The following is a 27,073-nucleotide window of genomic DNA, read 5'->3' as shown; positions in this document are numbered from 1 at the left end:
GCAAAGGATATATCTGAGAGCATACTTTCTTTTTAAGTGACAAAGACGTGGACATAAATGATCTTGTTGCTATCGGTTGTGATGGGACAGTGGTTAATACTGGAAGGAAAAGTGGGATTATTCATAATATTGAGGTCAAACTTGGAAGACCACTCCAGTGGTTCATTTGTTTATTACATTTTAATGAGGTACCTTTCAGACATCTTTTCGAGTGCCTAGATGGTGACACTTCAGGTCAAATCATTTTCTGGAACTATCTTCAAACAATTGAAACACTGTGAGCAGCTTCCTGTTGTTGGTTGTTAGAATATTCAGACTGAAGATATCTCCGTAAAAGAAAATGACCTGAGCAAAGAAAAAAATATCTTCTTGATATTGTTAGAGCTATAAACAGCGGCGAGCGTCCAAGTGATCTTGCAGTAAAGGATCCAGGCCCAATAAGTCATTCAAGGTGGCTTACTATAGCGTATCGTATTTTAAGGTTATATATTTCGACAGAAGATCCTTAATTTGAGCTGAAGACATTGGCGACTTACATTGTAAAAACATATGCACCAGCTTGGTTTGCTATTAAACAAACTTCGTCTGTAAAAGATCGTGCAAAACATGTGTTTAAATTGATTCAGACATTACGATATCTACCGGAAAGTTTACTAGAAATTATCGATCCTGTAATACGGCGAAACGGTTTTCTTGCGCACCCTGAAAACCTTATTTTGGCCATGGCGATGGATGAACGGAAACACATTTTAAGAAAATTAGCTTTCAGAAGATTGTGGAAATCGAGGAATCAACCACCATCAGGTAAAAGTGTGAGCCATTTTTACCACCTGATCTCAATTTGAAGCAACTGAATATACCGAATTGATAGATTGGTCAACGTGTAAACTTTCATCACCACCAATAATGGCCCATGTAACAACAGCGAGTATTTTGTCGTTTCTAAAGACAAAACAACTACGAGAGTTTGACTACCTAAACTTTCCGTCACACGCAGTCCGTAGAAAGATGTGTTAAACTTGTAACAGAGGCTGCTACAAAAGTGTGTGGCTCCCTAAACAGAGATGGTTTTATTCGGACCACACTTTTGTCACGTTCTATATTGCCAGATTTTAGTAAGAAGTCTGATTTTAAAGTTATGCCCGAAATACAAAAGAAATAAATTTGAAACTTCTACAATGGTAGAGTGGTTGGGAAGGATGTGGATGAAGTGCAGCCACCTCCTCGTGGTGAGTTCTCGGTCATTTCTAAGACCAGAAATGAGCGAAGAGCTGCACGATCAGATCGGAAACATAGAAAATGATTCCTTTCGTAAAATTTTCGATTTTTAAGTTCCAATACACGAACTGAAGATACTATCCAATTTCTATTTTGTTTTTCTGAATATTCCCGCATGGTTGGGAAAAATATAACCGCCATATTAAAACTATAACAACATAAACTATTTAATAGAGGGTGTTCCAAAAAAGTACAATTTTTTACAATTTCACGAGATTTTGATCTTAGAGCAAGAACTGAAGATATTATCCAATGTTGATTTTCTTTTCTTTTGTGTATTGTTACATGCCTACTTGAGAATTAGCGCTCTATTACAACTATCAGAAGCAACCTGTCTTCTATACAGGGTGTTCCAAAAAGTACGATTTTTGACAATTTGGTAAAACTTTAACCTGGATACGCGAACTGAAGATATTACGCGATTTAAAAAAAATACACTTACACATTTCGATAGATGGTCCAACTTTTCCGCACTATTAGAATTCGATTTGGAAGAAATCGTTTTTTTCGACCCACCCTACAGGACATATTGAAGTTCATAACCACTTGCAGGTTTGCTTTCATTAATTCACAGCAGTTTCTGTTCCTGATATCAATATCTTACGATGGATCGAAACTGTGATATCGTATAAACGATGCTGACAGATGAAGGGCAAAATGCTAAAACCAAACAAGGTTGGGATGCCGGTTAGATAGCAGATAAAAAGGCAACCTATTTAATTTTCTATCTGACCGTGAGTTACATCGTAGGGCTGCGTCGTTAGCAGTGTGTAAGGAATAAGTTCCTCTAAGGAAACAATCGCACTAACTCTACGGCCTATGGAACCCGGGGGTTCAATCCCATGTTCACAAAAGCTCAACATTGAGTTATTTTCTTAGCAAACTGGATCTAGTTTCCATTTTGTATTCCTATTTCTGAGATTTCCATCTTAATATTGTCCTCCCATCTACGCCTAGGTCTTCCTAATGGTCTTTTTTCTGATTGGACTTCCAGTTAAAACTTTGAAAGTGTTCCTACTTTCTTCCATTCAAACTACATGACCTGCCCACCTGAGCCTCCTAGACTTCATGACTTTTGGTAAAAAGTATAAATTATGTAGTTCCTCGTTATAAAGTTTTCGCCATTTCCTATTCTCTTTCCTCTTGGGTCCGAATATTCGTCTCAGGATCTTGTTCTCAAATACTTTCAGTCTACGTTCTTCCCACAGAGTAAGAACCATGTTTCGTAACCATACATGACAACAGCAGGATTATAAACTTCACATTCCTCGAGAGAATTCGCAAAGAGAAAATATTTTGATATAATTGAACTTAGATAAACATTTTAAAGGTATAATTTCTCTTTATTTGCAAAATTAAAAAGAAAATTTTTACGGGGAAAATAAAAAATTACAAGTTATAATGTGACAGCAAAGTGTAAAACTTACGATTAAACGTAAGATCAGGCAACCTTGAAATAAAGATACATATTATGAGAAAAACCCTAGCAGCGCGTTTGGTAGCTCCATTGTACGCTGATGGCTAAGAGCATTGGGAAAACGTTGACCAATCAACAATTTGCCTTCATTTATTCAATAACTTCCACTTTGCACTCTTAATTGTAAATTCACTCCTTTCGTGGACGCTACGTTGTTAATTAAGTTGGTTGGCCCACATTCGACAAAGCGGCCATTACAATGTAGGGCCAACGTTGGCAGTTACATAACCTACCGTTTCTCCACTGTTGAGGCAACTCTCTGTTCTGTTAGAGAAAATATTTTTGAGAAGAAATCAATCTTATACAGAGTATATCTCTTATACAAATAGCTAATAGGAGCACATGCAAAAGATTTTAAGCTGTAGTCACCTCTAAAAATGTCATTCCTGTAAATCGTTTCTATTCTATTGTACCAGTAACATTTTTTCTAATCGCATTGTACCCAATCTCTGTTGAAGTAGACAGGTGAAAGGTTCAGCGTCAAAATGAGCGCCATAAACTATGTTAAATTGTAAAATAATGTGATGCCCATGTTCTTTGTAAATTTGAAGTTCCACACAATCAATAAGTAAGTCAAAATTTGCAAAGATAACTAATATTATAAAGCTGTACTTCCTGTACTAGCTTGAACTATTTCAGCGTACAAAATGGAGCCAAAAGAGATATACAATTATATTGAGAGTTTTAGCCCATTCTATCTTATAAAGTGCTGTTCCTACACTTAGAGAACCAGCAGTACAGTATTTTAATCATCCTTACTATTTTTGACTTTAATTACCAAAGACTGCTCTTCATAAATATATATAGGGACAGGCTACTTCTGTTGATAGTCCTCTAGAAAACTTACTGGTAACATCCAATGCTTTATTCATGAATGTCTAACTAAACAAGAAAAGCGTTTTGTAAAGCCAATTATTACTTACAATGTCCCGTATTAGGTTCGGGTGGTACTGAATGCCTCCCTGCGTATCTACTTTCTTCATGTGTTCCTTCTCTGGATCGCCGGCCACCAAAACTGGTTTGTTTGGGTCAACCTGAAGAGGAGACTTATGTAGTCTGTGTATATATTAACCTCTTAACATGATAACGACAAAAGTAGACCTACACGTATTAGGTTACTTAGGTAGGTTTAGCTTACGCTTGTTTACTGATATTAAGCTGATAAGAATGAAATGTTCCGTATTGCGTTTGTTGGGAAAGTCAATTCAGCAACAAAACACAGGGATGGATTCAAGTCATGCCTCTAATATCACAAACGCAGTACAGATCCAGCGAACAGGCTGAGGTACTCAGACAGCCAGGAGGAAATGCATTGTTAAACAGGGTCGGGCACGCGTCTAACTCTGTGCATATCGAGCAAACAGGCCCAGGTACCCAAACAGTCAGGAGGAAGTCCATTGCTCAACAGGGTCGGATGAAAGTTCACCGTGGAGAACACAGAATCGCGAGTGACTTTTATTTTCGGATTCAAACTAACACAACACAGGTGTTTAACGTCACAAACTCTGTACATGCCCAGCAAACAGGCTGATATACCCAGACAATCAGTGAGGTGAGGAAGCAGTGTGTTCTTGAACAGGATCGTATGAAAATAGACCATGGAGAGAACACACAATTGCGAGTAAAGTTCCTTTATGAACTGAAATTGGGCATGCTGTACAGCAACTGCAAAAATATTGACAGTGCATTTGGGCCAGAAATGCTTCATTTGCAACTGGTCATTTCCGCTGACACAGAATAGTAAAATGAGCCCTATACGCACTAAACAACATTATGTTCAAATGAATTCATCAGGAACACTCCCTCGGAAAATACATCCAGCAATTGCAGGCGTGTTACATCATACTACTATCGTTCGCCCACTTTGTAAGGTAAAGTTGGGCTCACGGGTATTGCATGAGTTGACAATCGCCATCTGTCAACAAGAATCGCCGTCTGTATGTATAAGGAATAATCTCTGAGTATAAGGAATAATCGGAATGGTTTCCCGCATCGGATTGTCACCTTTGATTAGAAATAGATCTGCTACGAAAAACGTGAACGGGAAGAACAACGGTTGGATCTTAATCAAAGTCGAGGACGGTTTCCAAAACCCTTAAATGTTGTAGGTGCCATAATGGTCTGTGATGAAAGTAATACATCAAAACCTTCTCCGTGCAGGCGATACTATCACTAGATTGTTACAGTGGTAAACTCCATGACATGCTAGTGAACTTAGAACGCAAACATTCAGAAATGTTCAAATGACATTGTGCCCTGATGTTTCACGACAGTACACGCGCAAATATCGCTGAAAGAACTCTCCATGAATTCTGTATGAAACCCTTCCTCATCCATCATATTCTCACGATGCCTTTCCAACCGATTACCATCTGTTCTGGCATCTTGATCACTTCTTGCGAGACAAGACCTTCGTTAATAATCGGACGTTGCAACATATGGTCGAGGACTTTCTTCGCATCAATGACTTTAGATACGAAACCCAATCGTTGGGTGAGTGATGTGATTGCAGATGGCGTACTTTTTGATTTACCAGGCTTTCCAGTTTTCATTTTATTTACTTATTATTTTGACCTTTGAGAATTACACACTTGGTGAGGACATTTCTTTCTCAGCAACCGAATATTTTACCCATTCGAAACAAAATTATTTTATTCCAATTTCATTATGTATAGCCTAAATTTTCAAGTACATATAAAATACTATAAATAACGATGAGTACATTTTTTTTAAATCTAGAGCAGTAAATGGACATTCTGTTGCATTACTTGTGTTGTACCTGACAACATTGAGTCACTGCTAGGCTGCGACTGTTCTGTATATCATGGTTGGCTTAAGTAGTAATGTAAAGCACTTTTACTATTAAAAATACAGTTTAAAACGCACTACTATACCTATAGGTTTTATATTATTTCACATGTCCACAAACTATACAACGATAACGTAAATATAGGTCAAGTTACTTTAATTTCTTTTATAGCTTGTATGTTTTTTTTTTTTTTTTTTTTTTTTTTTGCCATTTTAAATTACTATCCGTATTCCATACCAACTCAATTTGATTACCTACACTAACGATGGATGAGTGAAGTAATTTCGTCAATTCCGCTCTCAACGAAAGTAGAAGGCTTCAGAAGATACATTTTCAGTTTCCAACAATATGAGTGCTAAGTTAAAAAGGCATAGAGTGGGGTATGATTCACATTTATTTTTCATTAGTTGTTGCGTACAAGCCTATACCGCTCTGAACATTATTAGTTAATATATAAGTTAAAATCGAGTTTAAAAACTAATTCATTACGTATTCCAATAATAAATAGTAAAGCACGTTAATGCTCAATAATATCCCTAATGACTTTCAAACAATTAAATTAAAATAATACAGTTTAAGTTGCAATTAAATCTCACAGTACATTACTGTAGAAATACATAAATATTAATGCTTATATCAATGGACGCCCGAGGGGGCAGGGGAACTGGGGTCCCTGGTTCACGAAAGTATATACGTAATATAGCAAACCGCGTATATTAAAAAACAAAAAATACCAGATGTAATATAGCAATCATGGAAATGAACCCTGGAAAATTTTCTTCGGGCGCCCCTGCTTATATCTAAATATGGCTAGATATGGCTGGCCCCAGCTCTCGTCCTTTTCATATTTTGAAATAATGAAATTACAAAATGAAATTTTTAAGTTGTAATTAAGTGGTCAAAATAGTTTTTAAATTTGTAAATTGCCTTCACATCAGCGACACCTTCTGGTATCACGCAGCTATGCAGTGCAGGTAGAGACACCTATTGACTTAACTGTGCTATTATGAGTTAGCTTCACTGACAGATTCACATGCTTATGTATCATCAATCCATGAGTTCCTTACCTCTGACCTATTTATTGGTTAATTTTGCTTCTTTAGGAACTTTAAAGGAAATTCACCATCCTCTCTTTCAATGTAATGTTAATGGAAGGTAAAATATAGCTATTGTAGGTTCCATATGTAGGGCATTTCTTTACAACTCACCGAAAATACAGGCTTAATTAATTTATACTTGACCCAACCACAATACTTACTGTATAAAAATATTTTAATAACCCACAAATTCCATTTGCGTATACTTACCGGTGGGATATTCCTTATATAAGTCAGAAGGTCTCCTAAGCGATCCTCGAACCCAGAAGCGAAGCAATTAGGATCAATGGCTACAAAGCACTGGCCTAAATCTGCTTCACGTTCCTTGTTCCGAAATTTCGGAACAAATGGCCCAAAATTCGATCCTACAAAACAATTACAATGTTTTTATAAGGTAGCAACGTTATCTGGTTGGAAAAGTTACAAAGATAAAAACTCGTCTTAGATTAAGGGACTGCACTACGCTCCCCTGTACTTTATACGCTATCAAACATTATGAAAATTCTGGAATGTATGTTTTTCAATTCTTACAAAATATTATTAAACTAGCATAAATTACTCGCTTTGCTGGGTTAAATTAAGAAAAAATAGTAACGTGCTCTGTTAGTCAGTCACTTTTTACTATTACTAAAACGCTCTCTAGTATCGGTCATTTTTTATTATTTTTATATATCCTCCTCCCCTCCCTATGTTGTGGGACACAGCATCGGAAGTGTCATTGTTCATCTCCCTTCCTTTAAGATATACCGTCAAAATGATATGACAAAAATCATCTCAGGTTTAAACTTCATCTAGGATGAAAATTTGATCGAGATCGGTCCGGTGGTGCAAGAGTTATTAAGTTTTATTTATTTTTATATATCTCCCCCTCCTATCTTCTCCCATAAATTATATCGTGAAAGTGGATAGATAAATACCATTCCAGGCCGGAACCTCATCTATGCTGAAAATTTGATCGAGATCGGTCAGGTGGTTCAAGAGTGAAGTCATATAGACAGTCACTTTCATTACTATTTTTTTTTTACATATATCTCCGCCTCCCCCTCCCCTACGTTGCACCGTAAAAGTTAAATGATAAAAATTATCCCAAACCGGAACGTCATATATGTTGAAAATTTGATCAAGATATTAAGTTTTATTTATTTTTATATATCTAACGGGACCATGCCAACAAGCTGGGCGAACGCCTTATAGTATTATTCACAGCTATAGTGATCCTGCATCGCGTCTTATGTTATGCTGTGACATACGATTCCGTGCTTACTCTGGACTAATACTCATTACCCACGCATTTTACACTTTTTTTAATGGAGCATGCATTTGTAACAGCATGATGAACGACTGCATGCGGCACACAATGTCCTGCAAATTCACGATGGATTCAGTGTTCTACACCTGATTTCTTGCTTATTAAACACACTTGGTCTACGATTGTACAGTTCCTTCCACACCAAAGCACCGGAAACCTCTCCAACTACAGTTTATGAGCTTTGGCAACGTGTAGCAAACACATAGCCTACTATATTATAGGAGGACGTTCAAGGATATTTTAAGCTTCGCCGTGTTGTACTAATTCTTCACAAAAGGGTGGATCCACCCTTTACTGATTTATGGACTTTCGTTTAAGCTCTTGCTTCACATTTATACATCGCACAGATCAGTACTGTTTTACATTGTACTTTAAGCTGCAAGAATGTGTCAAAAAGTTTCCGGATTTCTTCTTTCGAGTCCCAACAGATGTCAGCACAAACCTGAATCCGCAGTGTAGTAGCTTTTAATAAGGCAGTGTGTCAAGAGATAAAGTGTTAAAATAAGGTTCTTCTATTGGCAGTTTTGTGTGCACGTGTCTGAGATAATCTGCGATTACATTCTGGGCAAATTGTTTTAGAACAATGAGCCAATGTGAAAGTTTGCTCTAAACTGGACAGATAAAAAAAGCATAGACAATGAATATGCCACGGCAAGCTTACGGCGATGAGACAATGAGTCGTATCCAGTGTTTCGAGTAGCACATGCGCTTCAGAGGTGGGAGAACGTCGCTTGAAGACAACGACTGATTAAGACGAATTTCTGCGAGGGTCATACGCGAAAATGAACGAAATTGCAGACACTTTTGGTACAGGTCAGTGCAACCAATCCTATTGTCGAAACTAAAAAATAGTCGTTCCGACTACTGATGAATCCTGAGCAGAAGAAACGTCACGTCGAAGTATGCAATATATTTTCACGAGACTACCGCGGATGATCCATCCTTCCCGTCCAGATTTATCAGTGGTGACGTATCTTGGGTTCACAGGTACGATCCTGAGACGAAGTGTCAGAGTCATCGCAATGGGATAGCACATTGTTTCCACGACCGAACAAGATGAGAATAGCCCACAACTAAACTGAAAGCATGGTTATAATACATTCGGGCGTTCGTGGCATTGTTAGAAGCAAACTAGTCCCCGGGGGCAAGACCATCGATATTTTGTTCTACTGCGACGTTCTGAGTTGTCTAAGGGAGGACATTGTCCGTGATGACCGGGTACCCTCTCACAGAATACTCCTCATTCGTGATTTTCTTGTCAATCATGACATGTTGTCGCTTCCACATCCTTTTTACCCCTGCCGATTTCTGCTTTCTTTTGGAGTTGAAAGATTGCTGTTTTCACTCTGTTGCCAATATCTGGTGCAAATGCCACAAGGTTACGAATTTGCTTACTTCGGACGGACTTTTTCTAAGTTCAAATATAGGTATGTAACGTTCATTCTTGTCAACAGAGCTATTCCGGAAACGTTTTGACATATCCTTGTCTGCCACATTTAAGGATGTTTTATATTGTTGTTCTTGGTGCTATATTTTGAATGTGTAGATGTCTAAATGATAATAAATTGTAGAAATTGGGGAATTAATTTTAATTGAAAATTAGAAGAAATGCCTTTTGAATTCTAGAGAATAATTTCAGGATTCAAAGTAACACGGTTGTCAATTTAGAATCATATTTTATGTCTGGAACTTTTAATTTTACTAGTTTATAAACATTTCTTGAAGCAGTATAAGACGAGAGTTTCTCCATCTTGTAGTTACATGAATTTATCTCGCTTTCTTCAAGAACGTAGCTACTCGCATTCGAACAAAAATGGAAGTTTTACTGACCAACATTAATGTTTATTTGTTTTTCTGGCCACCAGAAAAGTATAATTAAGTGTAATATAAGTTTATTCTCAATAGATTAAACATTTCGGATATTTATTATTTATTAAGGAAATGAAAGCTCCAACATGACTCTTATTTGTTGCGTGAGACCCGCGTGGGACTCTGATTTTTTTTTCTTTTTTACATCAGGTAGAAATCCATGTTAAACGTCTTATTTAACCATGGTCCTCAAAATACACGAACTGTAAGGAAATCTTTGCCTTACGATAAAGTGCAATGGTTTACTTTTAAATCATTGAAGGTTCGATGTAAAATTGTTCTCTGCTTGTTGAACTAAGAACTATATTGATTCTAATAATCACGCAGAGCTCTCTCCTGGCTATAAGGTTAACAATGCGTCTTTCACGCGGGAAACCCGGGTTCGATTCCCGGTGAGAGATCATGTAACAGTTCGGTAGCGAAGGTCCACGTTTGACATTGCCTCATTGCTGAAAGGACCACAAAACTCTAATCAACCAATGTAATATTTATATGGATGGCTTCCATTGTTTCTTACCTGCCATAATCCCACAAAATATTTCCACCATAAAAGCCAACCCGTATCCTTTGTAACCGGAAGTGAGTTCTGATCCTCCCAGAGGCAGCATGCGATGTGACTTCAAAGCTTCATCAGGATCTGTGGTGGGTTTCCCATTGAAGCCCAAGGCCCAACCTTCAGGAATAGGCTCTCCTTTGCGCTTCTGCATTTCAACCTGTCAACATATTTAGTACGTCACATTACTACAGAACAGAACATTAACATTATTTAAGATAAAAAACTTTTCTGAAAATTCTTCTACTAAATTTTCAAAATGAAGTCTCGGAGCTCCAATCTGTTTAAAATGAATAAAATGAATGTAGATTTTCAAGAAGAGAAAAGATAATAAGAAAATGACTTCATTTTTTTTGTGAATCATTCAATTAATATTGATGATGGTGACGAAATATTCAATAGAAACAAAACAGAAATACGAACCTTTCCAACTGCTACGGCTGTAGATGCCATGTCCAGTTCAAAAGTATCCCCGTTGTTTGCTTTTGCTGCCAAAGATAAAGGGGAAGTGCCCAGTCCCAGCTGTTAAAAAAAAAAAAAGAATGGTAATAAATACATGTTCAATACTATAGGAATCAGAACCATAACATATCACTATTATTCCTAAGCACATACATTCACACTTCAATACATAACAGCTCTCTTTAATATATGGCTATCCAGATTCTTGGCTGTCTTCAAGTAGAGTAATGCATCTGCAACTCATAAACGGTTTTCACTTTTTCATGTACATGCTCCAACTGCTGCTAACAAACAATTGCGTTGATTGAAGGGGCACACACACACTGGGAGTCCACCAGATCCGGATCCCATATATACAACTTTCTTACAAGGCTGTCTATAGTCTTTCTTATAAATTAACTAGAAAAAGATTTATGATTTCAGTTGGAATAGTAGTCTGAAGAAGGAAGTGATATACTTCCGAAACTGTAACATTTCTCGTTAATTTATAATAAAGATTATAGACAGTCTTGTGAGAAAGTTGTATTTAGTTTGTGTTTAAGATGGACACAGGGCCTTTTTATCATAATATCCTTATATACAAAGCTGCGTAATTCGACATAACTTCATATAAAAGTTTCGTCAACTGTCCATTTTGGCTTCATCAGACATTTTTTCTTAAGCCAAAGTCGATCGTTGGCGAAACTGTTACACGTTAATTAATTTTGCAATAAGGGTATTGTTTTGTTCACGGAATAGTTAAATCAGTTTTTTTTTTTAATTGTGACACTTTGTTTTCACAGTCCTCTTTTGAAACTAATCTAATACCATTCAAGGAGTTTTGTTGAGAGCAAAACAAATTATAGCCTAACTGTGTTAGATTCGGCTTATACAATGGATGCACTAAATCCTCCCAGCGAAGTTCTCTTAATTTCTGTCTGGTCGTTAAAAATGTATGCAACCTGGCGTTGTCAGTTTGGCATAAGATACCCTTTCTGTTGACCAGATACAGTCCATTCTTTTGAATTGCTAACTGAACTGGCGCTAATTGTCGAGAGTACGAGTCAGAGTCTATTGTTCTCTTCAGTGCAGCTTCTTGTGATGCACGATTTCCTTTCAATCTGACCAAATACACAACATATTCTTCTTGGTCGTCAGTTTAGGTTGTGCCACAGACTGTGGGGCTTCTGCAAGCTTCGACTACACGGTTGCCAATTCTTAAAAAAATAAAATTACAGCACCCAGTCATAATCCTCAAAACATATGAATAACTGTATATTAAAACTTGCAACATATAGCTGAATGAGGCAAAAATACCTGTCAACCGGTAAAATACCGGTCAGTTGGGAAGGAGGCCCGTATCTAGGGGGGTCTAGGGCGGGCCGGGCCCCCCTAAATTTTTACTGGCCCCTCCTAAAATTTCCACGGTAGGCTTACAAGTGAACTATAATATGGTTGGATCGGGCCCCCCAAACTTCGACCGCCCCCCCCCCTAAATTTTTGGCCTGGCTACGGGCCTGTTGAGAAGTCTAATCGACTACGAGTTTTTCGCACCTTATTGTCATACGTCATCATTTCCATCATTCGTGACTAATCGTTTCAGAAATGGCTTGAGTTCGTCGCATTTTAGTAGAGATTCGCGGATAGGAATTCAATCAAGTAAATGTTTTTGAGTCAGGGGCGGATCCAGGGGGGTGATCGGGGGGATATATAAATAAAACCCATCCCAAAGTTTGGAGCCCTTAGAAGTAGCAGTTTGACAACCCACCGCCCCCCCCCCAGAAGTCGGGTTCTGTATCCGCCCCTGTTTTGCGTCAGATCATATAGGACCCAAATGTCAGGCTTCTTTTGTAACCAGATTTTTCCCAATCGTTTAACACTATTTTGGTGATGAATTGTTAGGTCTTTGGGAATATCATGACTGCTCACATGCTAGTCTCACTCGATTTATGACAGAGTAGAACCCACTTTCAATGTGATTGGTCACCGACTGCGAGAAGGATCTTGGACATTGAAATTTCCACAACGAAGGCGACTGAAGCACCTTTTGGCTGTTGCTTTTGACAATGAATCTTGCTCATAAACAGCACAAATTTCTTTACGAACCTCCGTGACATTTGCACCTTTACCGAAATAAAATTGTAAAATGTGGCGCAGTTGTGTGGAAACCTCATTCATCTTCACGGCGCAATATGTTATGTTTGTTATAAGAATTCTAACATTTCTTGAACACCGACTTCAACTGTCAGCTGCCAAATGATGTTAAACGTGACCACCACGTGCTTTGAGCCCTTAGATTTGAGATACTAACGCCATCTCGTGTACAAAGGGCTCAATACTTTTTCGAATACTTCATACAAGTGACAAATAGTAAACAAGTGGGTCGCGGGAAACTGTCTCAACTACAGCAAGAAAGTGTGGGCAGACACGAATAGTGCTGCCTATGGGCGCTCGAAGAAAATGTTCTAGGGGGATTGAAATTCCTAGATGCTATATCACGTTTGATATTTTTTTTATTTGTATTAAGAAAATCTTAAAGAAATTTAATACATTTTCGTGAGCCAGGGTTGGGGCCCCCACCCTGCCCTCCCCTTCGGGCACCCGTGATGCTGTCTAACGTCATGTTTCCAATTTGCGCCGTTTATTGCATCTCGTAACAAACAAAATGGTGTTGTGTGTTGTGTCGTCTCACACGCACTATATGCGCCTATCCTTAATAGCGAATAGGAGAAGCGTTATTAGTTGGATTAATTTAAATTGTATATTTTGTCATTCAATATTGCACTTCATCTACTTTTAAATATGGCTGCACCTTCTTCCTTCCACAGACACAAATCGGACAGTCGTCGCTGCAAAATATGAAGATATCTTGACACCATACTGACGGTCTTCCTTATTCCTTACAACCTTACTGATAGTTATGCAATTGGAAGACAGTGTCTGAATCCGTGATTGATAGCATTGTAAAGTTTCATCTGGGTTATAAAAAGCGAGATCCACTGCTTAAAATCTGATATGATCAACTCCAAGGATCTTGTAAAATAGAGGATCTGCCTATATGCATCTTCATCCTATTAAATTAATGAAGCCAAAAAACAACCGAGCATCGGCAGGTCTGATTGGCTACTCTCGTTTTCGCCATCGTCTGATTGACTACTTTCGTCTCCGCCATGATTGTTGGCTCAAAACATTGTGATCTTATTGGACGGAGTGGGCAGAGTAGGGGTGGCGAAACTGTGACGTATGGCTTCAAGCTTTTGTTGTAAAGGCAGATCCTCTATTTTATAAGATCCTTGATCAACTCAGATTAACAAATGAAGTGAATAAACAGAACTCTGATGACTTACCTCGTTCGTTCTCGGAATACACATGGCAGGAGAAGAGTTTGTAAACGCCATCCCCTGAAACCAAAAAATGCAATTGTATTACTTTCTCCTGATTTCAGTTGTTGTCCTATATTATTAGAATTATTTGTAGCAGTACAATTAGTAATAATACTTGATAGTTATTCTTGTATTATTCTAATAAACAGTTGATACACCGAAGGTTTTAATATAAAATGTTTCTTAATTTAATTTACTGTGTTATCGCGTATGTACGCCGCACTTTCTAAAAATACATCAAAACGTTTAGCGTGAAGCGTATACACGCGAATGATAAGAAATTGCTGTTTGATTTGGTGCACGTGTGCTTCAAGCTTTATTCATCATTGTATTCGGTTGTTTCTGCTTACAATACCATTAGCGTTTAACGAAAGAAGAATATCGGAAGGAGAGAGATATATCTCATTCAGCTGAAGAAGATGCTACGTAAGACTATAAAAGGTGCAAGCGTAGATTCGAAAACGGTGGAAAACGAACTTCTCTATAAACATAAGAACTGACAGTACACAAGAACCACACAATAAGCTGGAGCCGATACTGAAGCAATCTACATCTTCATAATAAGCTCTTCACTTGGACGGCAGCAAAAGCACAATCTATCATGTGGTCACTAACAAGGGACCATTCCTATTTGGTAAATTCAATTGCTGAAAATACTGTAATTGCCAGCAGTGGATTCAGCACCAAAAGAAACAGAGAAAAAGAGGATGTTAAGTGGCAGACCGTATACAGAGTGGGAGATAAGTGAGGGCAAAGTGCGAGGATAGAACGTAGAGAATGTCTAAAAATGACATGTTAATTTTGAAACGAGTAGAGGGATTGAGGTCAAATGTTGGATATGAGGAATGGATGTAGAGTTCCACTGAATGGGCATAATTTGAAAAATGTTTTCACTTCCAATTGTTTGTAACTGGTTTTAAGAAGAGTCATGAGTGTTATAACCGGCACATTTTGTTGGAGAGAGTCATTAATATATCTGAACCCTGAATGAAACACGTGTTTTTGTGCAAGATACAACGCCAGCACTCATCCAGTGGAACTACTTCTCATTCCGTTACACGTTGCAAACATTTTTCTTGATGTTCCAGAATTCGATTCTATCTCATTTTCCCCTCGTGAATGAAACGTGCTCATGGACCGTACTACAGGGTCTCTAGTTCCTCATTCACGTCAGTATTGATACATTGCCATAGCGTGGAACGCCTCCTGTTACAAATTCCTCAAACTGTATTGGCTACTATTGATTTCAATAGACGGTATGTGTCAAGAGCCATATGTCACATGACTCATTTCCCGTATATTCTTGCGTTAATTCCAACATGACGGCTTTTCAGACGTCCCCCATGATTCACATTACGTCTAATCGGTGGAGCTCTACATACATTCCTCATATAAAACATTTGACCTCAATCCCACTACTCGTTTCAAAATTAACATGCCATTTTTAGACATTTTCTACGTTCCATCTTCGCACTTTGCCCTCATTTATCTCCCACTTTGTATACGGTCCGCCGCTAAACAATTTATTTTTCTGCGTTTCTTTCGGTGCTGAATCCAGTGCTGGTAATCATTTTCAGCAATTGCATTCACCAGATCGAAATGGTCCGTTATGAGATACGGCGTACAGTTATCATTACCTTTCAAAGTTTGTTTTCTTTTAAAATATTAAAATGTTGTCCAAAGATGATTTATATGCACTGACCAGCCAGAACATAATTACCACCTCCTAATATCTACTATACATCCAATGTTTGGGGTCCCTGGTTCGATCCAAGCTCGTGTCATGTGGACTTTTTGGTAGACAAACACCGTGCTGATGGGTTTTCTCGTGGTTCTCCCGTTTCCTCCCACTTTCTTCATTCCACCATTTCATTCATTTCTCATCATCACCGTCTCCTTTAGCCTAACCGGCATAACTGTGGGACGTAAAACTTAAAGATTTCTAATATCTACTATGTGCAATTTGGCTCGGAGGACAGTAATAATACGGTTTGGCATGAAAACACTGAGACTCGTACATGCGTAATATAATAACTAATTCGTTCCGAAGATAATTTTACAACCTGGATATTTATAGCCAATACGAAAAGTAACTCTTGGAAGGAGTCTACAGAAGATCAATATATTAAAATTATTATATCTACATCGGTCATGTAGCTAGGATGGAAGAAAGTAGAAACACTTTCAGTCTTGACTGGAAGACCAATCGGAATACGACCATTAGGAAGACCTAGGCCAGATGGGAGGACAATATTAAGATGGATCTCACAGAGATTGGAATACAAAGTAGAAACTGGATGCAGTTGGCTAAGGATAGAAGTTAGTGGAGAGCTTTTGTGAACGCGGCATTGCACTTCCGTGTTCCATAGGCCATAGAGTTAGTTAGAGTTATATCTACATCTGTATGATGAGACTAAGGCAATCTTTGGTCAAGATAGCAGGCCCTGAAATTCGAACATAAGACCCCTTATGGCTGGCAGGGAACAGTAACTGTTCATCTGTGCATGTTTTCTTTCTACGAAACCCTTTTTTGATATCATACAGTTTGGAAATAATATTTAATCTGTAATTTGAAATGTTATCTATATACAAGGGGTCCCACAAGGCCTCAGTGATAATAGATTCATTTGTGGTTGGTCCCTCGTTCGAGTCTAGGCCACGTGCGTTTGTGGTGTACAACATTGGCTCAGTGGGTTTCGTCGATGTCTCTTTTCCTCCTACGTTTTGATTCCAGCAATTCTTACGTCATCCTTAACTTTCACCAATCATCTGTCTGCTTTACCTCACAGGAAGAATCCGTAGGACATGAACTCAAAAACGTCATTTTATTTCAGTACAATATCTGAAATCTACGAAGGGAGCAAGGTGTCTAAGTGGTCAAGTGCTTATCTCTCGTGCGTGGGATCCCTGGTTCTACAGCCGGTCAAGTAACTTTTCGGGTTTTCTCGGCTACTCCAGTTTCCTCCCACTTTTCATTCCACCAATGCTTCCATCATCATTTCACTTCCTTTAGTCATCGTTTCCTTTAGCCTAATGGGCATAACGTGGGACTTAAACTAAAAGATCTCATTTTATTTCAAATGTACGACTCATTTCATAATTCTTAACGCTCAAGTTATATGAACCTGATAGTTTATTATTATTATTATTATTATTATTATTATTATTATTATTATTATTATTATTATTATTATTATTATTATTATTATTATTATTATTATATGTCAATATTCTTGAAAAATAAGGTAACTGCTGGTATATACGCCAGTGCAGCTAAATACGCCAAGTGTTGAGTGCTGGAACATTTCCAACGAAATCCGCTAAAATGTGCCTCCAATATGTGCCATGGTCTTAGACAAGTCCGATTTGGACCAATACTTTGGGAGACAGCGCTGAGACCGCCACGCCGTGCAGTGTTGTTTGCTTCGGGATGGCTCCGTGGAAGGACGTTATTATTTCAATAGAGGTAAGAATCCGTGATTAGTACCGTGCTAAATCAGAACATTACCGATTGTTTACAGCAATGTACGCCTTATTTCGTGTTCGTCTAGGGACACACTATTTTGTAAGTGTAATTTCAGTATTTGTTATTCCATAGCTACTAAATCAATACCAAGCATAGTGCAGAGAAATACGCCAGGGCTTGTGCAGGACTGACTGCAGAAAACAAATATGTTTTCATTTGTCCCACATGTTCCATGTAATCTCGGTGTAGTTTTTTCTCCTTTTTTTTAAAGTCAGTACAGTGACACTGTTTATCTTCAATGGACTTAAGCTTTCCAGTGTGGAACTTCATTTCAACTTCGCAGATGATAGTTTTTATATTTTATCTTTTTTATCTTATCTTGCACTTTGGTTATTCTATTTTTAGCTTCAACCTGTTCTGTAGTAATATTTGAGTTCGTATAATACAGACCATGTGTGCAGTTGCAAGATTTATTACATGTTTCTAGTAATATCATAGACTTGGCGTAATTACCTGCACGTGTTGGTAAATACGCCACTTTGTAACACTTTGTTTCTTTCGCCTTAGGTAAAAAAAAAAAAGAGTGGCATCATTGCCACATCTTTTTCTACACGCTGAAAAGGCTACTCTGCAACGAACATGTCTTTTTCTTTGTGTTTCATGAAAATTAAGGTCATAAAAAATCAAACCCCTTAACATGGCGTATTTACCTACATCTACCTTACTTACTCAATTTAAGAGTTTGGAGATAAGAGTTAAATTTTACATCTCTTACCACGAGTCCATGCTCCAACGCTTGCACTGAATACCATGCTAATATGCCAAAGTGATTGGAGCCTAGGAAAGAAATAAAGATATCAAAAATATTGTACTCATAACGTTGCAGAAATACATCAGCAGCAGCAGCATCATTTGGCTGTCACTCACACAAAATAAAAAACTAACAGTTCTCTTTACGAACACCTACATGTTTTGTTTCTTTTTTCAGTCCTAGATTTGCATGGAAAAGAATTATTTTTTTCTTTATAATCAACAAAGATTTTAGTGGTAATGTCCCCTACTTAGTGAAAATTAAAATCTGTGCTACATATTTTTTAATACACTGAAACATCATTATCTGGGTTAATGAGTTCTAGTTATTTAATATTAGTAGGCTATCCTGTTGATTTCGGAGCAAAGACAATAATAAACCCTGAAACACAAAGTATGTGTAGCTATTCGACACCTAATTGTAATCTTCTTCTTTTCCTCCCTCTTCCACCTTCTGTTATATCCCAAATTAGTGGCATATGTAAAGAGGATTTCGTGGTTTACTTCCCGTTGAAGAAGACATTACCAAAAAATTTATTCTTACGAGGGGTTGACAAAAAAAATCCAAAAACACTTCATACAGGACACGTAAGTTTGGCCTTCCACTGTACAACACATGTTGCGGTTGCCGATCGTTTTTTGTTTTCAATGTGTTATGTGGACCTTCCTCTTCCGTCAACAGTAACCAGTTCACCTGTGAGTGTCGTAGTATGAAAGTGGTGCGGTAAAATGGGCGACCTGACCTACAAACTTCTTCCTTTAGATACCTGTTATTAAAAACCAATATTAACCTATAATTTGGTATTTAATTAAAAACTTAGTAACTAATTTATATTTCCCATTGTCTTCAAGGTTTTTCTTCTTTCCCCTAATCTACAATTCCTAATTTTCTATTCAAGCCACGTAATTTTCTCCAATTCAGACGATTTATCATTAGAACTTAATATTTTGAGCGTGACACTACCTTATTTGATTACTTTAAATGTTTCTCCTCTGCACAGGATTATTTCGTTTCCTATTTGTTAACGTGTCACATACACCTATATACATATTCTCTACAAGTTTGAGTCCATGTGTTTCTTGGTAATACATTAGACATAACAAAAATAAATAACAATTCCACCTTACGTTTAGCTACCACCCATCCAACGCCGACATCTTTGGCCTTCTGAATGGCCAAATTCATGCAGAAATTGCCGACAGTTGTTCCAAGACCATTTTGGCCATCAACATGCGCCGTTGCAGGTGTTTCTTTCAGAATAACAGGTGTTACTCCTACGTTTAGCATCTTAGACTCCACCATGTCAATGTACGCTTCTGAAATGGAGAAAAAAATTTTTTTTTTTTTTTTTACTGTTTGAGGTAAATGAAAGTAGAAATTGTTACAGAAAAGCACTGTTTTTTTCAAGGAGTCTTAGTTGATTGTTCATTAATTTATCCGACCACATGCTGCTCACAAGGAATGCTTCCCAACTGTAAAATAGGCTTACGAAATGTGGAAATATACCTTGTTCGTCCTTAAGATGTGCTTGTGCGAAATTGTAGCTCCAAATAGCCGAAGAAAATTATGGTGGAAATGGACTTTAAAATGGTAAATACAGATAATTATAATGCTTCTATAGATTACCCGAAAAATATTCAAACCCATTTAAGCAATTAATTAAATAATTTAATTAAATAATACGCAGGGTATTCCCAAACATTATCATAAATATCATATGTAAATGCTCTATTAATTGATTGGTTGGTTTGAATTTACATCGTTCGTCAGTAACGAAGCTTTCCAGAGCAAGGATTTAACAGTACACTTGGTAGGTTAATGATTGGCATGATTGGTAATGCGTAACTTCAAAAATCATTTTGGAAACTATTTTGGCACAACAAAGTTATTCTGTATGCTGGAGAATAAACAATTTGCCGACATTTATACAACAGTTTTTATCTGGCACTCCCAATCGCAAGTTAATTCTTCGTAGGGATATGATCGGCAAACAACCTATCACAACGAAGGAGCAATGTTGACCGTTGGCTAGACTAGGTTAGGCTGTCATTTCCTACTACTGAATAAACTGTCTGTGCAACTAGAAGGCCTAAAGTTTAAAGTATGATTTGAAATACTGTACACATTCGATACTCTACTACCGGGAATTGAATTCGGGACCTCGTCAGTGTCGTAACTTAGATTTTTTTCTGGAGGGACAAGCATTAATTTTAGGGTCCCCTAGATAAAATTGTTTTGGACCATACCGCAAAATTTGATAATAGGCCACTTGTTTTCATCTTTCTCTTACTCTTTGTTGACCCCCCGGAGCCTGTGGGCCCCCTTTTACCCCTGGCCCCGTTGCACACATGACAAATTATTTATGGGGACAATATTGACAAATCTCTAAGTCATACGAATAAATATTATTTCTAGGGCCCCAAATAGTAGACTTTTTTTTTTTTACTGAAATGGGCCCACGACTCATTTTTGTTTTATTTACCTTTTGTCTGCTGTTTTGTTTATGTAATATACCTAGGTAGTGAACATGTTTGATGCTTCATTTATAATTTCATGTTCTTATCATATATAGAATAAGAAAAGTTTCTTTTAAATTGGGCCCCCTCGAACGGCGGGGAGCTTCACTGGTGGGGCAGTTGCCTCTCCTACCCCCCACAAGTTACGGCCCTGGACCTCGTACACCAGAAGCAAGAAAGAGAGCTGAAAAAGCTGTGTTGTGAACTCGTGCAAAACTTTTTTTTTTTGAAATGTCACTACATGTAGTTATTATACACTTATTCAGAACTACGTATAACGATGAACAAAATATGTGTCTGACGTGAAACACGTTACAAAACTGTGCTATAAACACGATGAGACAAAATTACTCAACCTCTGATGTACAGATTACAAAATGGTGACAAAAACTGAAAATTGATGGAAGTGGTTTTAAACACAATCCTACAAAAGTATTTAATCTTTGTCAGAAAATAAAATTATCTTGCTATTATTCTGTAAGAATTACCCTACATTAACAGTACATATATGTGAAAATAGTTCATGGGGACAAGGAATATGCCCGGATTAGAAAAAAATAACCATCAAAGAATCAATCTTCAAAGAAAATATGAAATTCCTAAGACTTGTCGTCGTATATGGTTAAATTAAAAGACTTCTACACAAAAATCTGCAATCAAATGTAACGCACTGCAATTCATTTTTATTATTACTAGCTGAACCTGAGTTGTCTATTTAGTACATCATTCTGATATGACCATGGATTTTTTTCTCACTATATCTGTCCATATCCCTTTACACACACAAGTGAAGGACAGGACGACTCACAAACGGAGTGAATTGCTTTAGACAAACATATAAACGAACCATTTGAATGTATAGGTGTTAGGTTGAGTTTCTGGTAAACTTGGAGAAATGACAGATAATGTCAAATGGGTGTTTTCGACTTATAAATCCATATCCGTCCGAGGACGCTTCAATGCGGATCTTGAGGTCTTTGAAGTTGCCAGCATGCAACAGGTTTTGTCATTTTAGATTTAAGCAAAGCGCCTGCAATGTCCGTCAACCCACCATACGTAGCTCATCTACTGGTTGCCTAACACAAGGAAATGAACCTTAGCTAATCCCTAGCGATAATGTTAATCTTATGAGCTCAAAACGATCCATAAAATGCTGAATACAACAATAAAAAAAAAAATAAATAAATAAATGGGAACTGGAAGTTCAACACAATATTTGAAATAGAGCAGTGAAAACAGCACCTTTTTAGAGCTTGTGTTTTCCAAGATCTCGTTGTCAAAAGGAATTGGCCAAAAACACACAACAGAATTGACCACAAACAAACCTAGCATTTTAATACATAGATTATTATTGTTTTTAGTTCAAATTAAACGAAATTCGCAGCTTTGTCCCATGCTTATCGCCTGTACCCCAAAGCACACGAATGATTCACGGAACTCAATGGTAATGAAATAGCTGAATGATAATATGTGAAAAGACAGGAGAATCCCGAGAAAACCCATACACGCGATGTTGTCCATACAAACTCACATGACCTAAGAGAACTCCCTCGTGGATATATTGTTTGTCACGAAAGACCCTGGTTCGATTTACGGGGGGAGCTCATGTGGTTCGCATTTCATGTTAAACTTTAGGTCCACGTCCCATATAGCTTCAGTGCTGAACAGCGGCGTAGCGTAAGGGAACGCCGATATGCCCGGCATCCCCTGTTAATAAGAAAAGGTACGTATTTCATTATACGTAAAGTGTTTGCTTGTAATTATCACAAATATTTCCACTCCAATCCTATGAATGAGCTCTCTCGCCTTACTTTGACAAGCTGAACCTACGCATGGGCGTCACTCAGATACATTCATTCTTTCCTTTTGTCGTATGCCATGTTCCTCGGGCATCCAGGCCTTCTAGAAGCATCAAGGTTTTCGTCTGCTTTCTGTCGAATGCGCATGGCCTACTACTTGCTTTCTCACTCCTCATCCCTTGCAACTCTACATTTTGCTTTAGATATAAGCTGGCATACTCTCAAGTATTTCCAAATCTATCTATTTTGAACTAAACTATAATTTCTGTACAGAACATACGAGCTCTAACTGCAAGGAAATAGAACAAAACAGAAATGGCTAGTTCAATGCCTTTTTGAAGCATGTCGGTTATACTTTAATCCTAATTAAATGCATCGTAATTGTAATCGTAAATAAAGGCAAACTATTAATCTTCATCATAAATACATAGTACGTCCAGTGGCGTGGCCAGAAACTCTTTGAGGGAGCTCACACACACAAGCATAAATATAAAGCATTCTGTAGAATCACGGTCACCAATCTGGTAGGCCAAGAGTGCCAACACTCCCCGCTCCTCGCAAAGATTGCTTGGGCCCTTCAGTATCTGGATTTCTGACAACGAAATAAACATACAGAAACAGGTCCCCTGAGTTGTTTTAAGTGCTTTCTATTTGCATCTTCAAATGATACACATATACATTCAGGCCATATTCACGAACGGGTGTTTGAGTTGACGAGATTGAAGTATGGTATGCGGAGAAAGAAGCATCCCAGGAAGAAGTAAAGGGAACTATACTGAAAACAATGTTTATGCAACATTGGGGCCGAGTTTTCTCGTCACAACGGTAGTGGCAAGAAGGAGCTGAGACAATTGCTTATTGGCTTCTAATGTACTCCACACATTTGCTTCTGTATGCCCCACTAGGCCACCAATTAGGGGGTCCTGGCCCCAATATTTTTTTTTATAATCATATATTTCCCCTCTTATTGTTGATTGCAGCAGTATTGTATCGCATAAGTGACTAACTTTGGAATCCCCATTTCGAAATACCACGCTACTCTACTGTGGTGAATAGGATGTATGGGATGTTAATCCCCAGATCAACTAATCATACGGTCTGAAATGGAATCAGGGAGCCATCGCACCAGAGGTGAGCGCTCTACCACTGGGTCACTGTAATCATTTATTTTACTTTACTCTCATAAATCAAAAATATTATTAGAAATCAGCGTGAAACATAATTCACACGTAAAAGGACATTCGCGTAAGAAATATGTTCCTTCTTATGCTTGGCATTCTGTTGCCAATTGAAAAGAAAGAAGTATATACAGAGTTGGAACATTCCATTATAAATGACATAGGTAAGTTGATGGAAGTTAATTGTGTATTCTCAAAACTTAAGCTAAACAATAAATACCGTTTAAACTAGAAACTGAATCACTCTTTGGGCCTCTATCGCAAGCAAGTATCCAGCCAGAGGCGTAACTACTATACGGGTAAGGGGGGAAGCAATCCTTTCAAGGAGGTCATTGAACCCAATCTCTCAATTAGCCAAATCGACCTCGTTTACACTTTTGACTTACTTGATTATGTGCGATAGTTTTGAATGTAGAATAGCTAATAAAAATAATTTAACTTGACATGCTAACTAACTATATTACTTTATGGCCTATGGAACCCGGAGATTCAATGCCGCGTTCATAAAAGCTCTCCACTGACTTCTATTCTTAGCCAATTGGATCTAGTTTCTACTTTTTATTCCTATTTCTGCGAGATCCATCTTAATATTGTCCTCCCATCTGCGCCTAGGCCTTCCTAATGGTCATTTTCCGTTTGGTCTTGTAATTAAGATTTTGAAAACGTTCCTACTTCCTTCTCTTCTGGCTACATGACCTGCCCACCTGAGCCTTGTAAACTTGATGACCTTAACGATGTTTAGTAAACCATATAAATCATGTAGTTCTTCCTATGAAGTTCCCGCCACTCCCCATTCCCATTCCTCTTGAGTCCGAATATTCGTCTCAGGATCTTGTTCTCAAATACTTTCAGTCTATGTTCTTTCCTCAGAGTAAGCGACCATATTTCGCAACCTTATAGAACAACAGGCATGATTACCGTTTTATATATTTTACGGTTCAAATTCCTGGACAAATTATTTTGAACTAAATGAACTTACAAAAATATTTTTAAAGTATCTCGGAATACCATCTCTAGAGGCCTTCTTGATCCGCAACCTGAAGACGCGCCACGCTACGGTGACAGGAACCCACATTACACGACAACTTGACATACTTCAAATGAAATAAGAAAAACTTTTACTCCTATAATTTTCAGTCTTAGGTAGTTAATTTTGATATGGACTTACTGTTTCCTTACCATTATTATTGTCATGTCAACAATCAGTTAGGGTACGGCTATACCGAAATTTTCCAATTTCATCTTAACGTTTCCTTCCTTCAGCGGGAGGAAAAAAGTAAATCAAACGCACTGTTTGAAATGGAACCTGATGTTACTCCACGCTAAATCAAGTTTCATATCTCCTTCACATTTTCAAAAAAGCAAACGTGTTTGCTTTTTTGGATTCGATGATCAAATTGACAGTGCACTGATTGACTACTTACACACACACCCACACTCAGCAGTTCTGCTTGGTCAGTGACTTTTTAAATAAGGTTGCAGGTGCTCCCTTTACTACAAATGTGCTGTTGCTGCCTAAGGGGCAGAGAACTTCTTGAATATTTTGGCTGCCAACCTTGATTTGCCACCGAGGGAGAAAAATTAAGCGCTAAACTTGGCATAAACACACTATTCTATCAACGATAATTCGAGATAGGAAAATTGAAAACAGAAAGATGAAACACGAAAGTTTCGGCATAACCGTAACCTTAGAAACCGTAAAATAGATTCAATGGGAGATCTTTGGAAATCAACTTGTTATGATTTGCTTCCTTTTTAAAATAAGGTCCCATTACACTACTGAATCTTGTTATGTAAAGAATAGCTACATGCTATTTATGATTTTCATGTACGAATTGAAATCTGTCATTGTCAAATTTATTCTTAAAGGAAGACGAAGTGAAGATAATATTTTTACTTACCTAATCTATTGAGGCCATGGCTATAATGTCCTCTGTAATCAGCGGCCGCAAGAACATCAGCAAAATCTCTGGCTTCTTTCTCAGGTGTTCCAACAGACACCATACAATCGATCACAAACCTTTTCACTTCCGCTATCGGGACTATAATTTCATTTTTACTATTGATGGAGGCCATTGTTGTAGGATTCCTCTGTATCCTATATTAACTTATGTAATGCGCTTCATTAGTTCCTATTCGTACAAAGTGTACTCTCATAGATGATACGAGTAATTCATTATCTTGGAAGTTGAGGGTGATAACGTTCAGTACTTGAAGCTGTTAGCTCTTCTTCACAGGTAATAACTGCAAACAATTATATCACTGAAGCTGATGTAACAACATAAATATTAAAAATCTTCATCATGTTCCGAAAGGTCTATTATCTCTGTTATTACTTCAGAGTAATATGCATAAATATTGTAGCTTTTCCATGCTATTTTTGTAACGTTATCAGTATTCGAAGCAGAAACATGGACAGTAAAGAAAGAATGCCGAGAAACAACTGGAAAAGTAAAAAATAGGGTAGTTCTTTGGGTTTGAGTTTCAAATCCGTTTTCAGGTCCAAGGCGAGATGAGCTTTGGACCCAATGGCAAGGACGTAGCCAGGATATTAAGTCACGGGGGGCTCATATTTTTTGTGGAGGGGCTAATTTGAGTTCAGCTTACGTTCATACGTACACTCATGTCCAAAATGATTGTCGCATATCTATAACTGTCTTCTTGTAAGAATATAGTTTGATAATGATTTTGCAGGGTACTTATAATACTGATACTATGTGTATAATCGGGAAATGTATATTTGTGGTAAATTTCATAGAAAAAGAATTATATATACAAAAATTAGAATGAGTTAAACAAAATGTTGCTAAATGTACAAGAAAGGTTTATTTTCGTTTTATTGTTCTTATTTACTGCTCTTTTGACATGAAATTTGCCACACACATGTCTTTGCCGATTATACACATACTAACATTATAAGAAATACCGGGTGAATTCGTTATCAAATTATATTCCTACAACAACATATTTATAGACATCCAACAATAATTTTGGACATGAGTGTACATACTAACAAACAAATCCGCAGCTATGACCACCCACTAACTACAGTCCTGCCCAGGTGTGCCCACAGGTAACTCTTAGGGC

At 37.6% G+C, this 27,073-nt stretch overlaps 2 protein-coding genes across 3 annotated transcripts in view; one reads left to right on the top strand and one right to left on the bottom strand.

Moving 5' to 3' along the window:
- The window catches only part of LOC145683148 (putative oxidoreductase YjmC), a 101,502-nt gene that overhangs the window by 5,582 nt on the left and 68,847 nt on the right, over nucleotides 1–27,073 (top strand). The window lies entirely within an intron of this gene.
- Nucleotides 1–27,073, bottom strand: part of LOC145683153 (putative oxidoreductase YjmC) — a 63,050-nt gene that overhangs the window by 1,178 nt on the left and 34,799 nt on the right. Inside the window, exons 1-8 of one of the 2 annotated variants that reach the window (XM_081754519.1) lie at nucleotides 25,888–26,226; nucleotides 19,621–19,809; nucleotides 18,458–18,519; nucleotides 14,181–14,234; nucleotides 10,816–10,914; nucleotides 10,357–10,552; nucleotides 6,872–7,026; nucleotides 3,679–3,789 (exon numbers count right to left, since the gene is read on the bottom strand). In XM_081754519.1, coding sequence (XP_081610645.1) covers nucleotides 3,679–3,789; nucleotides 6,872–7,026; nucleotides 10,357–10,552; nucleotides 10,816–10,914; nucleotides 14,181–14,234; nucleotides 18,458–18,519; nucleotides 19,621–19,809; nucleotides 25,888–26,062 — 1,041 coding nt within the window. In that variant the 5' untranslated portion in view covers nucleotides 26,063–26,226. Of the gene's footprint in view, nucleotides 1–3,678; nucleotides 3,790–6,871; nucleotides 7,027–10,356; nucleotides 10,553–10,815; nucleotides 10,915–14,180; nucleotides 14,235–18,457; nucleotides 18,520–19,620; nucleotides 19,810–25,887; nucleotides 26,227–27,073 lie in introns of those variants that run through there. The other variant, XM_081754523.1, reaches the window with a different exon arrangement.

Source organism: Thermobia domestica, chromosome 1 (assembly GCF_964235325.1).
Source record: "Thermobia domestica chromosome 1, izTheDome1.hap1.1, whole genome shotgun sequence".
NCBI lineage: Eukaryota > Metazoa > Arthropoda > Insecta > Zygentoma > Lepismatidae > Thermobia > Thermobia domestica.
This window is presented reverse-complemented; position numbering and strand designations above follow the sequence as displayed.